This window comes from Apium graveolens, unplaced genomic scaffold (assembly GCF_009905375.1).
Source record: "Apium graveolens cultivar Ventura unplaced genomic scaffold, ASM990537v1 ctg8851, whole genome shotgun sequence".
Taxonomy (NCBI): Eukaryota; Viridiplantae; Streptophyta; class Magnoliopsida; order Apiales; family Apiaceae; genus Apium; species Apium graveolens.
The window spans coordinates 41,897-54,127 of NW_027421520.1; the positions used below are offsets into that span (position 1 = coordinate 41,897).

The 12,231-nt window shown below is 36.7% G+C and overlaps 2 protein-coding genes across 2 annotated transcripts; one reads left to right on the forward strand and one right to left on the reverse strand.

Annotated features, from left to right (window-relative positions):
- Nucleotides 1-3,472: 3,472 nt before the first annotated feature.
- On the reverse strand, nucleotides 3,473-4,950 carry LOC141705387 (uncharacterized). The gene is made up of 2 exons (XM_074508376.1): nucleotides 4,611-4,950; nucleotides 3,473-4,563 (listed from the first exon to the last, which is right to left on the reverse strand). The coding sequence occupies exons 1-2, from the start codon at nucleotides 4,948-4,950 to the stop codon at nucleotides 3,473-3,475; spliced, it is 1,431 nt and encodes a 476-aa protein (XP_074364477.1).
- Nucleotides 4,951-5,823: 873 nt separating this feature from the next.
- On the forward strand, nucleotides 5,824-6,184 carry LOC141705382 (auxin-induced protein 6B-like). Its single transcript, XM_074508372.1, has one exon. It carries the CDS (start codon nucleotides 5,824-5,826, stop codon nucleotides 6,124-6,126), a length of 303 nt encoding a protein of 100 aa, XP_074364473.1. The 3' UTR covers nucleotides 6,127-6,184.
- Nucleotides 6,185-12,231: the final 6,047 nt, after the last annotated feature.

A 12,231-nucleotide genomic window follows, 5' to 3' on the forward strand; every position in this document is an offset into this window, starting at 1 on the left:
TTTACTAGCCCTTGCAATCTGCAATTGTCACAAATAAATCTGTATAACGCAGAAAGATCATCTGTCGGAAACCTATATATACATTATTTTTTTCTAGGATTCAACTGAAACCTGTATAGTTAACTCCTTGTATTAAGAGATTCAGTAATACAGCTCAAAGTATAATTAAAGAGGAGTAACATTCCATTCGTTTCGATTATTGTACTTGTACTTGTTTCATTTGAGACTAATGGCTTATAAATCCCAATGATGAAAACTTGACAGAGCCTCAAACTGATGTACTTTGAAGTTTTAGCATATTTTGATAAAATTGACTAAACAGCTATATGTTCACAAAACTTACTATGATTAATTTTACACGGAAGAAAAATGATTTTAAAGACTAAATCTAAGTGTTTACACTATGGTTTATAGCTTTATGATTTGTACGAACTCAAACTGCAGGTCACATTGATGAAAGTTTCCTCGTTGCAAGGGATTGTTAGGCACCCCATAGGATGATCATAGCCAAACTCTTCTTCTGCTCGACTTAACAGTTTCTGGAATGCATGATGCCTCAAATATGATAATGGAACTATGAATTTCTTCCTTTCGTTTTCCCCCACGTAAACAGCAAAGTGGCCTTTTGGTACATTTCTACTTTTAAACCCTGGAAGGCGGATTGCCATGATATATGTGTCTTACTTAGGTATGGTATGTAAATAAACAGAAGCGAAGTACACACTTGCCAGGAACTACTCTGCAATATGATGTAGGGATCAAGTTAGAAATCACAATATGAGTGGAGGGGCATTTGTTTGTGTTTGTGAATATTTATAGTCGAATGGTCATCAATTCTACACAATTAATGTAAAAGAAATGCAAATGAGTACTTAAAAACAGAATGATGGATCCAAGGAAATTGACATTCTCCATGCTGCTTGACAAAATTACAAAGGAGGATATGTACGGGTATATGTGTGCAAACAATGTCATCGTGTTTGAAGCTAATACTAACTAATTCTATCGTCCAGTGCCTGAAGATGACATAGAAACAAATGACTTATCTTCGACAGAAAGTACAAGGGTACCTAAAAAAAAAGTTAAAATTGCATCTTGATGATCATCGTAAAAACTAACTGTTAATTAGTTATATACATAGTTATCGTAGAATGTCAGAGTCGAGGTTGCAATACTTGATACTGTGAAGGGATCTGTTAACCGGTTAGAATCTGTTATCTAGGTTTCTCTGTTAAGTAGTGTCTTTTTACTACATTACAACTTGTATCGTTATTAACTTAACTATAACAAAGACTAACCAAACATGTATTCTTCACCTATGGAATCAGCATAACAGGAGAGTTCCAGGATCATTGTGTTTGTAATAGACAAACATTCCAATTGTAATAGACAAACATTCCAATTGTACTTCAAGGGTCTTTTCTTAAAATTCACAGTTGGCGTATAACTAATTCCATTGTACTACCACAAACGGATCATTCTGAGGATCAATCAAAATACTATAGCAGTACTTTAATTAGTTAAATTTGCAAGTTAATCATAGTACTTCACTCTTAAATGTACTAACAAAAATATTTGTATCTTCTCAAATCAAACGCCTCTTGAATCATGACATTGCTGGTCATGCGTGATCCAGTCATCTCAGTTTACAGTTGCCCAGTTCTTTGTTTATTTAACATTTTTCAGTTCAAATTATCATATTCATAAGTTTTGAGGTATTTTTTTAATTGTTCATATATGATCATCTGCAAATTTGATTTCATTTTATAAAATCAACCTTGAGCGCCTTATAGTATATTTTATACTTCATATTTGAGAAATACTTGTAATGTTATCCACAGGCACACAGGTTGGAATGTGACCTATATGTCTATGTTATCCACATCGTTAATTTACATAACAGAAGTTATAAAAACATCGTGATAATCACCCTAAAAAGGAACTGGTAATTAGTTATATACATAGTTGTTTAAAATGCCAAAGTTGAAGTTTAAAATGCCAAAGGAACTAGATTACAACTTGTACCGTTATAAACCAACCATGTATTCGTCACCTATAGAATGAGCATCTTAGGAGAGCCCCAGTCTTCCACTTCGGAATAGACAAATATTCAAATTGCAGTGTGTTGGCAGGCGCAAAAATAATCAGCCTATGCAGCTATGCTAGATTCCAATACCATGTACTTTAACGGTTTGCTTTAAAATGCATAGTATACATAACTGGCGTTTAACTTATTCCATTGTACTTCAAATAGCCGATTTTTTTGATGATCGATCAAAGAACTGTAGCAGTGCTTAAATTAGTTGTTTTTGCTTCGCAAAGATTTTTTCTTATACTATTTTTTCCCTCAAAGTTAGGGTTGACTGTACTTTCATTTCTGTAAGAAATATTTCAATGAAATATTCTGCAGTTTCATGACATTATATTTTGTCCCTGTTTGCAGTCTTAAACAACTAACTTTTCTAGACATGTTAAACCTTGAATTTAAATTTTGATGCAGTTAATAAATTTTACTATTGCCTCTTATTAAATCTGTATGCCTCTTATTAACCAAGCTAAACAAATTCTTCGAAGATCTTCCTTCACTGGCAGGCACACAGGTTCTACAATTGCAGATGTACCAAAGGGTTATTTTACATGGTCCAGTCTTACAAATTTTCTAACCAATCTAGAACATGCCCGTGCTTTGCACGGGCTATAGAGCTAGTATTGATGGTCAACCTGATGTCAAGAGAAGTCCTAACATGGTCCAGTCTTCCAAATTTTCTAACAGGTTTCCTGAAGATGTTAAGTTATATATTAGATGTTACTGAGCTCTATCAGCTCAATATATTGAATATGAGCTGTATTTATCTTTTTGTAGATCGTTTTTGTACGCTGTCCCTCCCTCTCCCTTGGTTTTTTCTCTTTGCAGATAGCAGCCACAAGAGTATCTCACATCTGTCGTCCAAGACAACTTGCTTTCACTGATCGTATGCGGTAAGAAAGGTGGAGTACCAAGAGACTTGCATCTGATATAAAAACTTTGGAACTTATTCCACCTGAATAAGTTCCAAAGTTTTTATCTAGCAGCATATATATCCTCAGGTGGAACTGGGATATCTGAGTAGTCATACAAGTTTAATGTAGTTGAGGCCGTTCCCACAGTCCTTGCATGTGAGAATCTTGAAGAGAAGATTCTATATGACGATAGTGCAGCTGATGTGGAGAAGGAAGTCACGCATCTCTGCATCTGCTTTCACTGTTACATAAAGGAACAAACCTTAAACATTTGACCCCGTCCTATAGATTCTCATTCTGCACACATGACTTCCCAGATGAAATTTAGAGCTCCAGAGGTTATCAACCATGATGGCCTTTATGCAGGAAACAAACCTGTTGGAACTTTTATTGGACTTGTGTGAGTCAAGAATGAACAAACTCAAGAACTAAACTCTGCAATGTTGCTTTGTTCTGTCAAACAGAACTAAACTCAACCATGTTCTTGGTTTTGTAAGAACGCCTTACGATTCTTAGGCGCTGATATCATAGTGAAGAGTGCCTTGGCTGCCAGTTTACGAACCTCATTTGATTCTGCATCAAGAAACTTGACAATTTCTGACATAAATCCTCTCTCACCCATCGCCTCTTTAGCCACCTCGGACATTTCACATAGCCAAATCGTTGCCTTTAATGCCAAATCTTGAACATGAAACACCTTGTGTTCAATTAAATCCAACAGATGATCCATAAACCCATAACCTAGTATGATATTCAAGGTGCTAGTTGATTCCAGACATAGTGTCATTATTGCTTCTGAGGCCGTTTGCCATACCTTCCACGATACGAATGATTCAGAATTCAAAACATCAACTAAAACAAGAGTTCCGCCTTCTTTGATAATCAAATCCCGGTTTGCATCATCCGTAGACACCATAATTTGAAGACAATCAATGGAACTTAATAGCACAATCTCGTCTTTAGACTTGGCCAACGCAATAAAAACCTTAAGTGCACCTTGTTCAACCATGAATTCGTTTATCTCACGATCCCAACTAAGATTTTTCAGCACTTCACAAGCCAAAACAACCAACTCACTTCCACAAACATCAATATTTTTACATATCTCCAACAAAACAGTCAGCCCATCATTCGCCAAAATAGACCATGCAAAACTCGATTTTTCACTAACATTCATCAAACACCTTGCTGCAAATTCTTTCCCAACTCTACTCCCAAACTCCAAAATACTAATTAAAAGCGGAATCATCCCTGTACTAGCCAACACTCTCCTATAATCATCATACCTAGAAATCTCAAACACCGCTTTCGCGGACTCCTCTTGAATATCAATTACTTCAGAATCAAGAAAACTAACCAAAACCGAAACAACTCCATTAGTCTCCACACAAATATCCACAAACTCTTCATCTTCTTGAACCACTTTATTAAAATCAATTAAAGCCTCTCTTTTCATATAAGCATCACCAATTTTGAGTCTTGACAATAAATCTTTCACATAAACAATCTTATCATCTTTACAAGCTAAAACTCCCGGCTTTTCGATAAAAATACACAAACCAACTGTATATATATATCAGATAAGTACTCAATATGTGTATCCAAAATACAAACAAGTTTAGAAAGATCACTTTGCATGAAAAGCCTCCCATTATATGTTGACTCCATGCATCTTTTCCCAAGTTGATCACTTTCAGAAACAGTTCTTATAATTGCCTGAATAACTTCGCCAGAAAGTAACATGTGCTCACCTCCGGGACCACGTTTTTCAATGGCTGTAAGACCAGAGAGAAGCTCGTGGATCCTGGTTCTTATCATGCACCATTTAACAGTAAAGACATTAGTGGTATGAGATAAAGTTATTAATGCAGTTATCTTGTCAATGGCTTGTCGGAGTCTTGATTTTCCGGCAGATTGTGATGATAATTCCGTTGAATTTTGGTCACTCATTGTAGTGTTTAGTATTGGAATTTACCGGGATGAGTGAATTTATAAATACGTTCTAAGTTACATGTCTGACATGTACTCACAAAGTCATGCTAATTTTTAAAGAAAATAGTTAGGTTATTTCTCTTGATATTCGTTCTTATCTAAATTGACAACAACCTTAAATAAGTGAATCAGCATATTATTATTGGAAATTTTAAGATATAAAACAAGATTTTCATATGTTTCCGTTTATACTCATCATGTACCGGACTGTGTATAGTAGTCTGTACTCTATAGTAGCAGCTGCTACTTCATAGGAGTACTCCCTCTGGCCCTCTAGATTGTATGGACAGGACTCGACACGTATTTTAACGTTTCTTTAAAGTATAGTTTCATAAAGTAGCAGCTGCTACTTCGTAGGAGTAGTATTTTTCAACTAATCACATGCAAGCCCAAAACAAAAATTATTGGAAGTTGTGTGGTGTTCTGTAATTAGGTTGACAATAGGTTCTGACCTTTTACAAGAAGAGGTCTTGCATTGTCCTGCTTACGAAGTAAGCTGCAAATAAACAGAGGGGTTCGTGAACAAAGCTCGGAATCGACTCGTTTAAATAAACTCAGCTAGGCCCGCACACGAACATAAAAACAAGCTCGGATAATTAAATGAGCCGAGCCGAGTTTTTTGTATGTTCGGCTCGGACTTGGCTCGTTTAGCTCGGACTCGGCTTGCACCACTCATGTTCTTGTCGAATTGTAATCCACTTACAAAGTGCATCTATATATACACTTGCAATTCATCTGATACTCATCAAAACTACAAAGCTCAACTATCTGAGATTTCTCCAATTATAAAGTCCTCAAGAGATCATTACTTCAAATTCATTCTTCAGATCTATGGCTATCCGTATGCCTCTTATTAACCAAGCTAAACAAATTCTACGAAGATTTTCCTTAACTGCCAGGCACACAAGTTCTACAATGTCAGATGTACCAAAGGGTTATTTTGCAGTCTATTTTGGAGAACAAGAAAAGAAGCGATTCGTGATCCCATTATCATTCTTAAATAAATCTTCTTTTCAGAACTTGTTGAGTCAAGCAGAGGAAGAATATGGCTTTCATCATCCAAATGGTGGACTTACAATACCATGCAGAGAGGATATTTTTCTTGATCTCACTTCTCGCCTAGGGGGATTATGAGTCAGGCCTTTTCTAGTTTCTACTGACTCCAACATGTACAGAATTGATCATCACACATTTTTGTTGACATTTTTTCCAGTTGAAACATTCAGCAAAATCTATAAGAAATTCATTAGTGATATAGAGTAGAGGTAACAAAGAACTAGGGGTGGCTGTATTTTTAAATAAATGTTAGGTCCAATTTGATACTTTAGCATTCATCCTTTTATCCGTATAGAAGTCAATGGTAGGATTTTTAAAGAACTTATTTTTTTTTTGCGAAAATTACCAAAATTATCTCCAACCTCTCAATTTCATTTCATTTTAACTAGATTGTGTCAGATAATTGAGGATCAGATAGAATTTCATGTCTGGCATCATCTTTTCATTCATACCTTAATTTTTATGTTTGGGCTTCATTTTTTAATACATGCCTTTAAAGACTAGTAGAGCAATATGCAAATCTGGAAATGAGAATCAACCACAAATGTCTCATTCAATCATGCCTTCAATCCATACAGCTTCCTTTACATATAGCAAGCAACAAACTAGCTAGGAATAGAGAAAGACAACCATGTCCTTATACTATCAGAGTACTTAAGCTAACAAGAAGGATAAAAGAGACAATTATGAGAATGTGGTCCTAGAGGTGGTTGTTGAGAGAATAGTGATGTGGCATGCAAAGTGGCATAGCAGCAACGTACATAATCTGCATTACTCCCCTTCAGGCTGAGCTGGAGACGCAGGGGAAGCTAAGCTCCAAGCTTGTCCAGAAGGTGATAGTGTTGTTTCACTGAGAGTGGCTTTATTAGTATGTCTGCAAGTTGAGACCCAGAAGGCATATGAGAAGTTTTAATATCGCCAGCCTTTACTTTGTCGCGTATGAAGTGACAATCCACTTCAATCTGTTTGGTTCTAGTATGCATCACTGGGTTGTCTGCAATAGAGAGTGCTGCCATGTTATCACAATGCAGAACTGCATGTGGCAAGGAGGAGAGGCCCATGTCTTTCAGGAGAGTAGATAACCCCGTTATTTCACATGCTATAAGTGCCATGGAGCGATACTGAACGAGCTACAACTTATTGTTTCTTTGTTTGCCAACTCACAGGAGAGTCACCCAGAAGCAAACAAAAACCAGATGTTGATCGACGAGTTACCGGACAATTCACCCAATCACTGTCTGAAAGTAATTTCATTGCTTCCTGAAGATGGTTGGCTCAAGATGTGCACAGCAAACACAATATCTGGACGTGTCACTGTCAAGTATATAAGTTTTCCAACGAGTCTTTGATAAGGATGAGGATCTGTGAGTGGCGTGCCACTTGTCGGAGTTAATTTCAGATGAGAGTCCATTGGAAATTTGAGGGATGATGCATTTGCCATGTCGAATTCATGTAGCAAATCCAATGTGTACTTCTTATGTGAAACGAAGAAGCCAGCTGACGAGCAAGCAATTTCAAGGTCCAGAAAATAGCTCACTGCACCCAGATCTTTCATATGAAACTGCTTAGCCAACATTGCTTTCAGGTTCTCGATCTCCGTATTAGTGTTGCCAGATGTAAGAAGGTCATCAACGTAAACAAGAACCAATGTAATTTTCTCACCCGAGGTTTTGTAAACAAGCTGTAGTCAGTTTTTGATTGCTCATAGCCAAGTTTCAGCAATGTTTCAGACAGTTTACTGAACCATTGGCGTGGTGCATGTTTGAGCCCGTACAATGATTTTAAAAGCTGACAAACTCATTCGCCAGTTGACCAATTTGCAACATGGACAGACTCAGCAGTAATTCGCGATCCCATGCCACTGTACCCTTGGGAAAATTTCATATAGATAATTTCATCAAGATCTCTGTTCAGGAATGTGTTAGACATGTCCATTTACAATATTGCCCAGCCTTGTATTACAGCCACAACTAAGAGAGCACGAACTGTTGTTAATTTCACGACTGGAGCCACAACTAAGAGAGCACGAGCCTTGATTTGTACCTTTCAATCGTTCCATCAGGATTGTACTTTGTTTTGAAGAGCCACTTGCATCCAATGGCTTTCTTGCCTGGGGGAAGTTTAGTAATTTTCCTAGTGTTGTTCTCTTCCAAGTCTGTTAACTAACTATTCATGGCTTCTCTCCAATTCTCGCTTTGCACAGCTTGTTTAAAGCTGGTAGGATCATTGTTAATTGTCAAGTTTGCTGAGAAACACTGGAAATGATTATTTATCACCATGTCAACAGCGCTTACAGCATTTGCATATGTGTACACACTGTTCACATAATCTCCCAACCAAGCAGGCTTATGAGTGACTCGAGAGGATCTCCTATTCAGGCGGTGATGTGTATGAATCATTGTTTTTTGTCTCATCAGTTGGCTGCACATCCTCAAACACTATGTCATAATGGCATTAGGCACTAGGCTGAGGCATCTTCACAGGCGTAGGTTGTATATAAGAATCTGAACTTGCACTATTGAGAGGAAAAATCGACTCATGAAATATCACGTCACGAGAGACAAATGTCTTCTTGGTTGTCAAATCCAACAGAGTATAGCCTTTTTGATTAAACGGGTATCCAACAAAGACACACGGGACTCCTATTGGGCCGAATTTATCACCATTTTGGGATGGGTTCGCAGCAAAGTCAAGGCACCCATAGGCTTTTACACGATCATAATCCGGTGGATCATCAAACAAGGTCTCGTATGGTGTTTTATTCACCAAAACTGGTGTTGGAAGTCGATTAATCAAATAAACAGCAGCAAGGACACACTCACCCCCAGTGTTCCAATGGCAGACCAGCTTGAAAATGAAGGCATCTAACAACTTCAAGCACATATCTATGACGTCGTTCCACACGAGCATTTTGTGACACATGAGGTTTGGTGTATTATTCCACATAGAACTGTCGACAGTTGACATCACCAAACTTTGCTGCATTATCAGACTGTATGGTTTGTACATTCCGATTTCTGATATAGGAGATATACCCAAATAACTTTAGAGTAATCATCAACTATGGTGAGATATTTTCCTCTTGTAGCCACTCTATAAGGCCCCCATGTGTCAACATGTATCAGTTAAAACTTATCAGAAGCATGTGAATTACTCAAGTCAAATGAGAGTTTAGCAAACTTAGACATTGGACAAGTGACACATATTTTATCAACTGGCAAGGGATGGTGTCTAAGAAAAGGTATATACCTCAATTTGGTGATGGAAGCATGTCCCAATTGTGTGTGCCATAATGCATAGTCTGATATTGGCTGCTTCGAGACAGAGTTAGCAGTGATCACAACAAGCTCATTCTTGAGATAATACAATCCATTTCGAAGTGCACCATTTACCCGTGTTCGCTTTGTTGCTGCATCAATAATGGTGCATCCTTCTGGGTGAAAATGGACCACACAGTTGTTGTCCTCAGACAGCCTGTGAATATACATTAAATTATATTAAAACTGAGGCACATAAAGAACCTTTTTCAAGACAAGACCACTTTTCGGTATTAAGTTGCCAATATGAGTAATCTTTGCACTAGCCCCTGTTGGCAACTTAATAATTACATCAGAAGGAGCTGCTCGAACATTGCTCAGTATATCAATGCTAAAGGTCATGTGGTCGCTTGCACCAGAGTCAACAATCCAGGTTGTGTTATCATTCGTAGACATATGACAAGACACCATTCCAGAGAAACAGCTTTCGAGGTCATCATCAGTAATTGACAAGGAAGCACTCTTCGATGCAGCTGTCTGAGGTAACATTTTCAAAAGTTGCTGCAGTTGTTGAGTTGTCAAGGTCACATCAGGAGAAGCGCTCTCTTGTACAGCATGGTTAGCACGCATAGGCTGCATAGGAGTAGTAACAATAGACTGAGGTTTTGAGGTGAGGGGTTTATACTTTCGATGCCAACGTGGGTAGCCTATCACAGTCCAACACTTATCCCCAATGTGATTCTTTTGCCCACATGCCTGACAAGCTGGTCCTTTATATTCATTCTGAGATCTGCCATACATAGCAGCAGCATCTTGATTTGTTGAACCAAACAAGTCCCTTTGTGATTCTTCTTGTTGCAAAGTGGAAAATGCAACATCAACACTAGGGAGGTGATTTTGCATTAAGAGTTGAGAGCGAAGAGCAGCATACATATCATCAAGAATTCAAGAATTGAAAAAGACGTGACTCAACTTTTTATTTATCAATAGCAGAAATAAAGGCTGTAACATTTGCAGCAACAGTGGTAATCACTGGGAGTGCATTCATGGACTCAATCTCCTCTCAGAGGCTACTCAAGGTAGTGAAATAGTCATTGAGTTTCATATTGTTGTGTCTAAGTGCATACAGATCACGAGTGGGCTTATATTTTCAAGACCCATTACTTAACAAGAAGCGTTTTTCAAGCTGAGACCATACCTCAGATGCAGAGTTTATGAAGAGGATGGACTGTTTAATACCATCAGCAGCATTTTTGTGCAACCATGAAACAACAAGGTCATTACAGGTGTCCCATTGAGGCGCTTGAACAGCATCAGAAGCATCTCTGGGAATAAATCCAGTCAAGAACCCTAGCTTGCGTTTAGCAGAGAGTTGAATTTCAAACGATCGTTTTCAAAATCTATAGTCTAAAGTACATTGTAGCTTGGAGACACTTACAGAAAAAGCACCATCTGAGGGATGAATGAAGAGTGGGTTTTACATATCAGCAATAGTGAATTTAAAAACAAAACCAAATAAGCATATGTAACGGCTCTGATACCATAAAGACTAATAGAGCAATACACAAATCTGGAAATGAGAAACAACCACAAATGTCAAAATGATAAACATTCAATAATGTCTTCAATCCATACATCTTCCTTTACATATAGCAACCAACGAACTAGGAATAGAGAAAGACAAATATATCCTTATACTATCAGAGTACTTAAGCTAACAAGAAGGATAAAAGAGACAATTATGAAAATATGGTCCTAGAGGTGGTTGTTGAGAGAATAGTGATGTGGCATGCAAGGTGGCACAGCAGCAGCGTACATAATCTGCATTAGCCTTAAGTATGTATGATACCTACGGCTTATGAATTAGTGGAACATTCTTGTTCACAGATATTGTCATATGAGTTTGACTAGTGCAGCAGAGTTATGAATGGTTGAATACTAGATTTCTTCGGTAAACAGTGTGATAACTTTTATGTAATTTTTACATACAACAAACTCTTTTTCAAATTTCTAACATCTAAGCATTTAAAGTGTTTCACTATTTCGAGGAACCTAAATTGAAAGTCACACTAATGAAGGTTTCCACATTGTACGGGATTGTAAGACATCCCATAAGATGATCATAGTCAAACTCTTCTTCTGCCCGCCTTAACAACTTTTGGAATGAACGATGTTTTAAATATGATAATGGAACTATGAATCTCTTTCTTTCAGTTTTTCCGACATAAACACCAAAGTGGCCTTTTGGTACATTTCTACTTTTAAGTTCAGCAAAGTGAATTCCCATGATATATACGTATAGAAAATTAGAGCTACAATTACTCTCCAGAAAAAATTTGCAATCTGATAAAGTAATTAAATGAGTCGAGCCTAGTTATTTGTATGTTCGGCTCGGACATGACTCGTTTAGCTCGGACTCGGCTCGAACTCGGTAACTCGACTTGGGTCGGATAAAATTTTTATAAATAACAAATAATAAATATTTACTAATCACTTGTATAAATATTTTAAATTTTTTTAATTAAAATTTAATACTTATGTTAAAGTAAAATGATTAATTTAATTAAAATTTAATATATATTATAATAATAAATAAAATAATTAATTTAATACATATCACAAGCTTGATTATTTTAACAAATAATTTCTAATTAAAGTTAACCGTAAATTTCATCTCACACATTTATTAGAGGAGTCTATGATAAAATCGACCAAAATTACAATTTCAAAAAAATTAAAATAGTGAGTTGTTAAAATAAATTATAACATTCTAATATTTTTAAGAAAAAAATAAAATAGTTTTTAATAATTATATTTCTCGACCACTTAAAGGGGCTTGCTTTCTTTATTTTATTTTATATGTCTTTTCTAATTTGAACCAATTTAATTGAAATATCAGAAATTACTATATCTTTGACAATCGACA

Bases quoted from the DNA above. Each gene is read 5' to 3' on its own strand.
- LOC141705382 (XM_074508372.1), top strand. From the start codon at position 5,824: ATGGCTATCCGTATGCCTCTTATTAACCAAGCTAAACAAATTCTACGA.
- LOC141705387 (XM_074508376.1), bottom strand. From the start codon at position 4,950: ATGAGTGACCAAAATTCAACGGAATTATCATCACAATCTGCCGGAAAA. The intron at 4,564-4,610 runs GTATTTTGGATA...ATATATATACAG, and splicing joins TGATCTTTCTAAACTTGTTT to TTGGTTTGTGTATTTTTATC.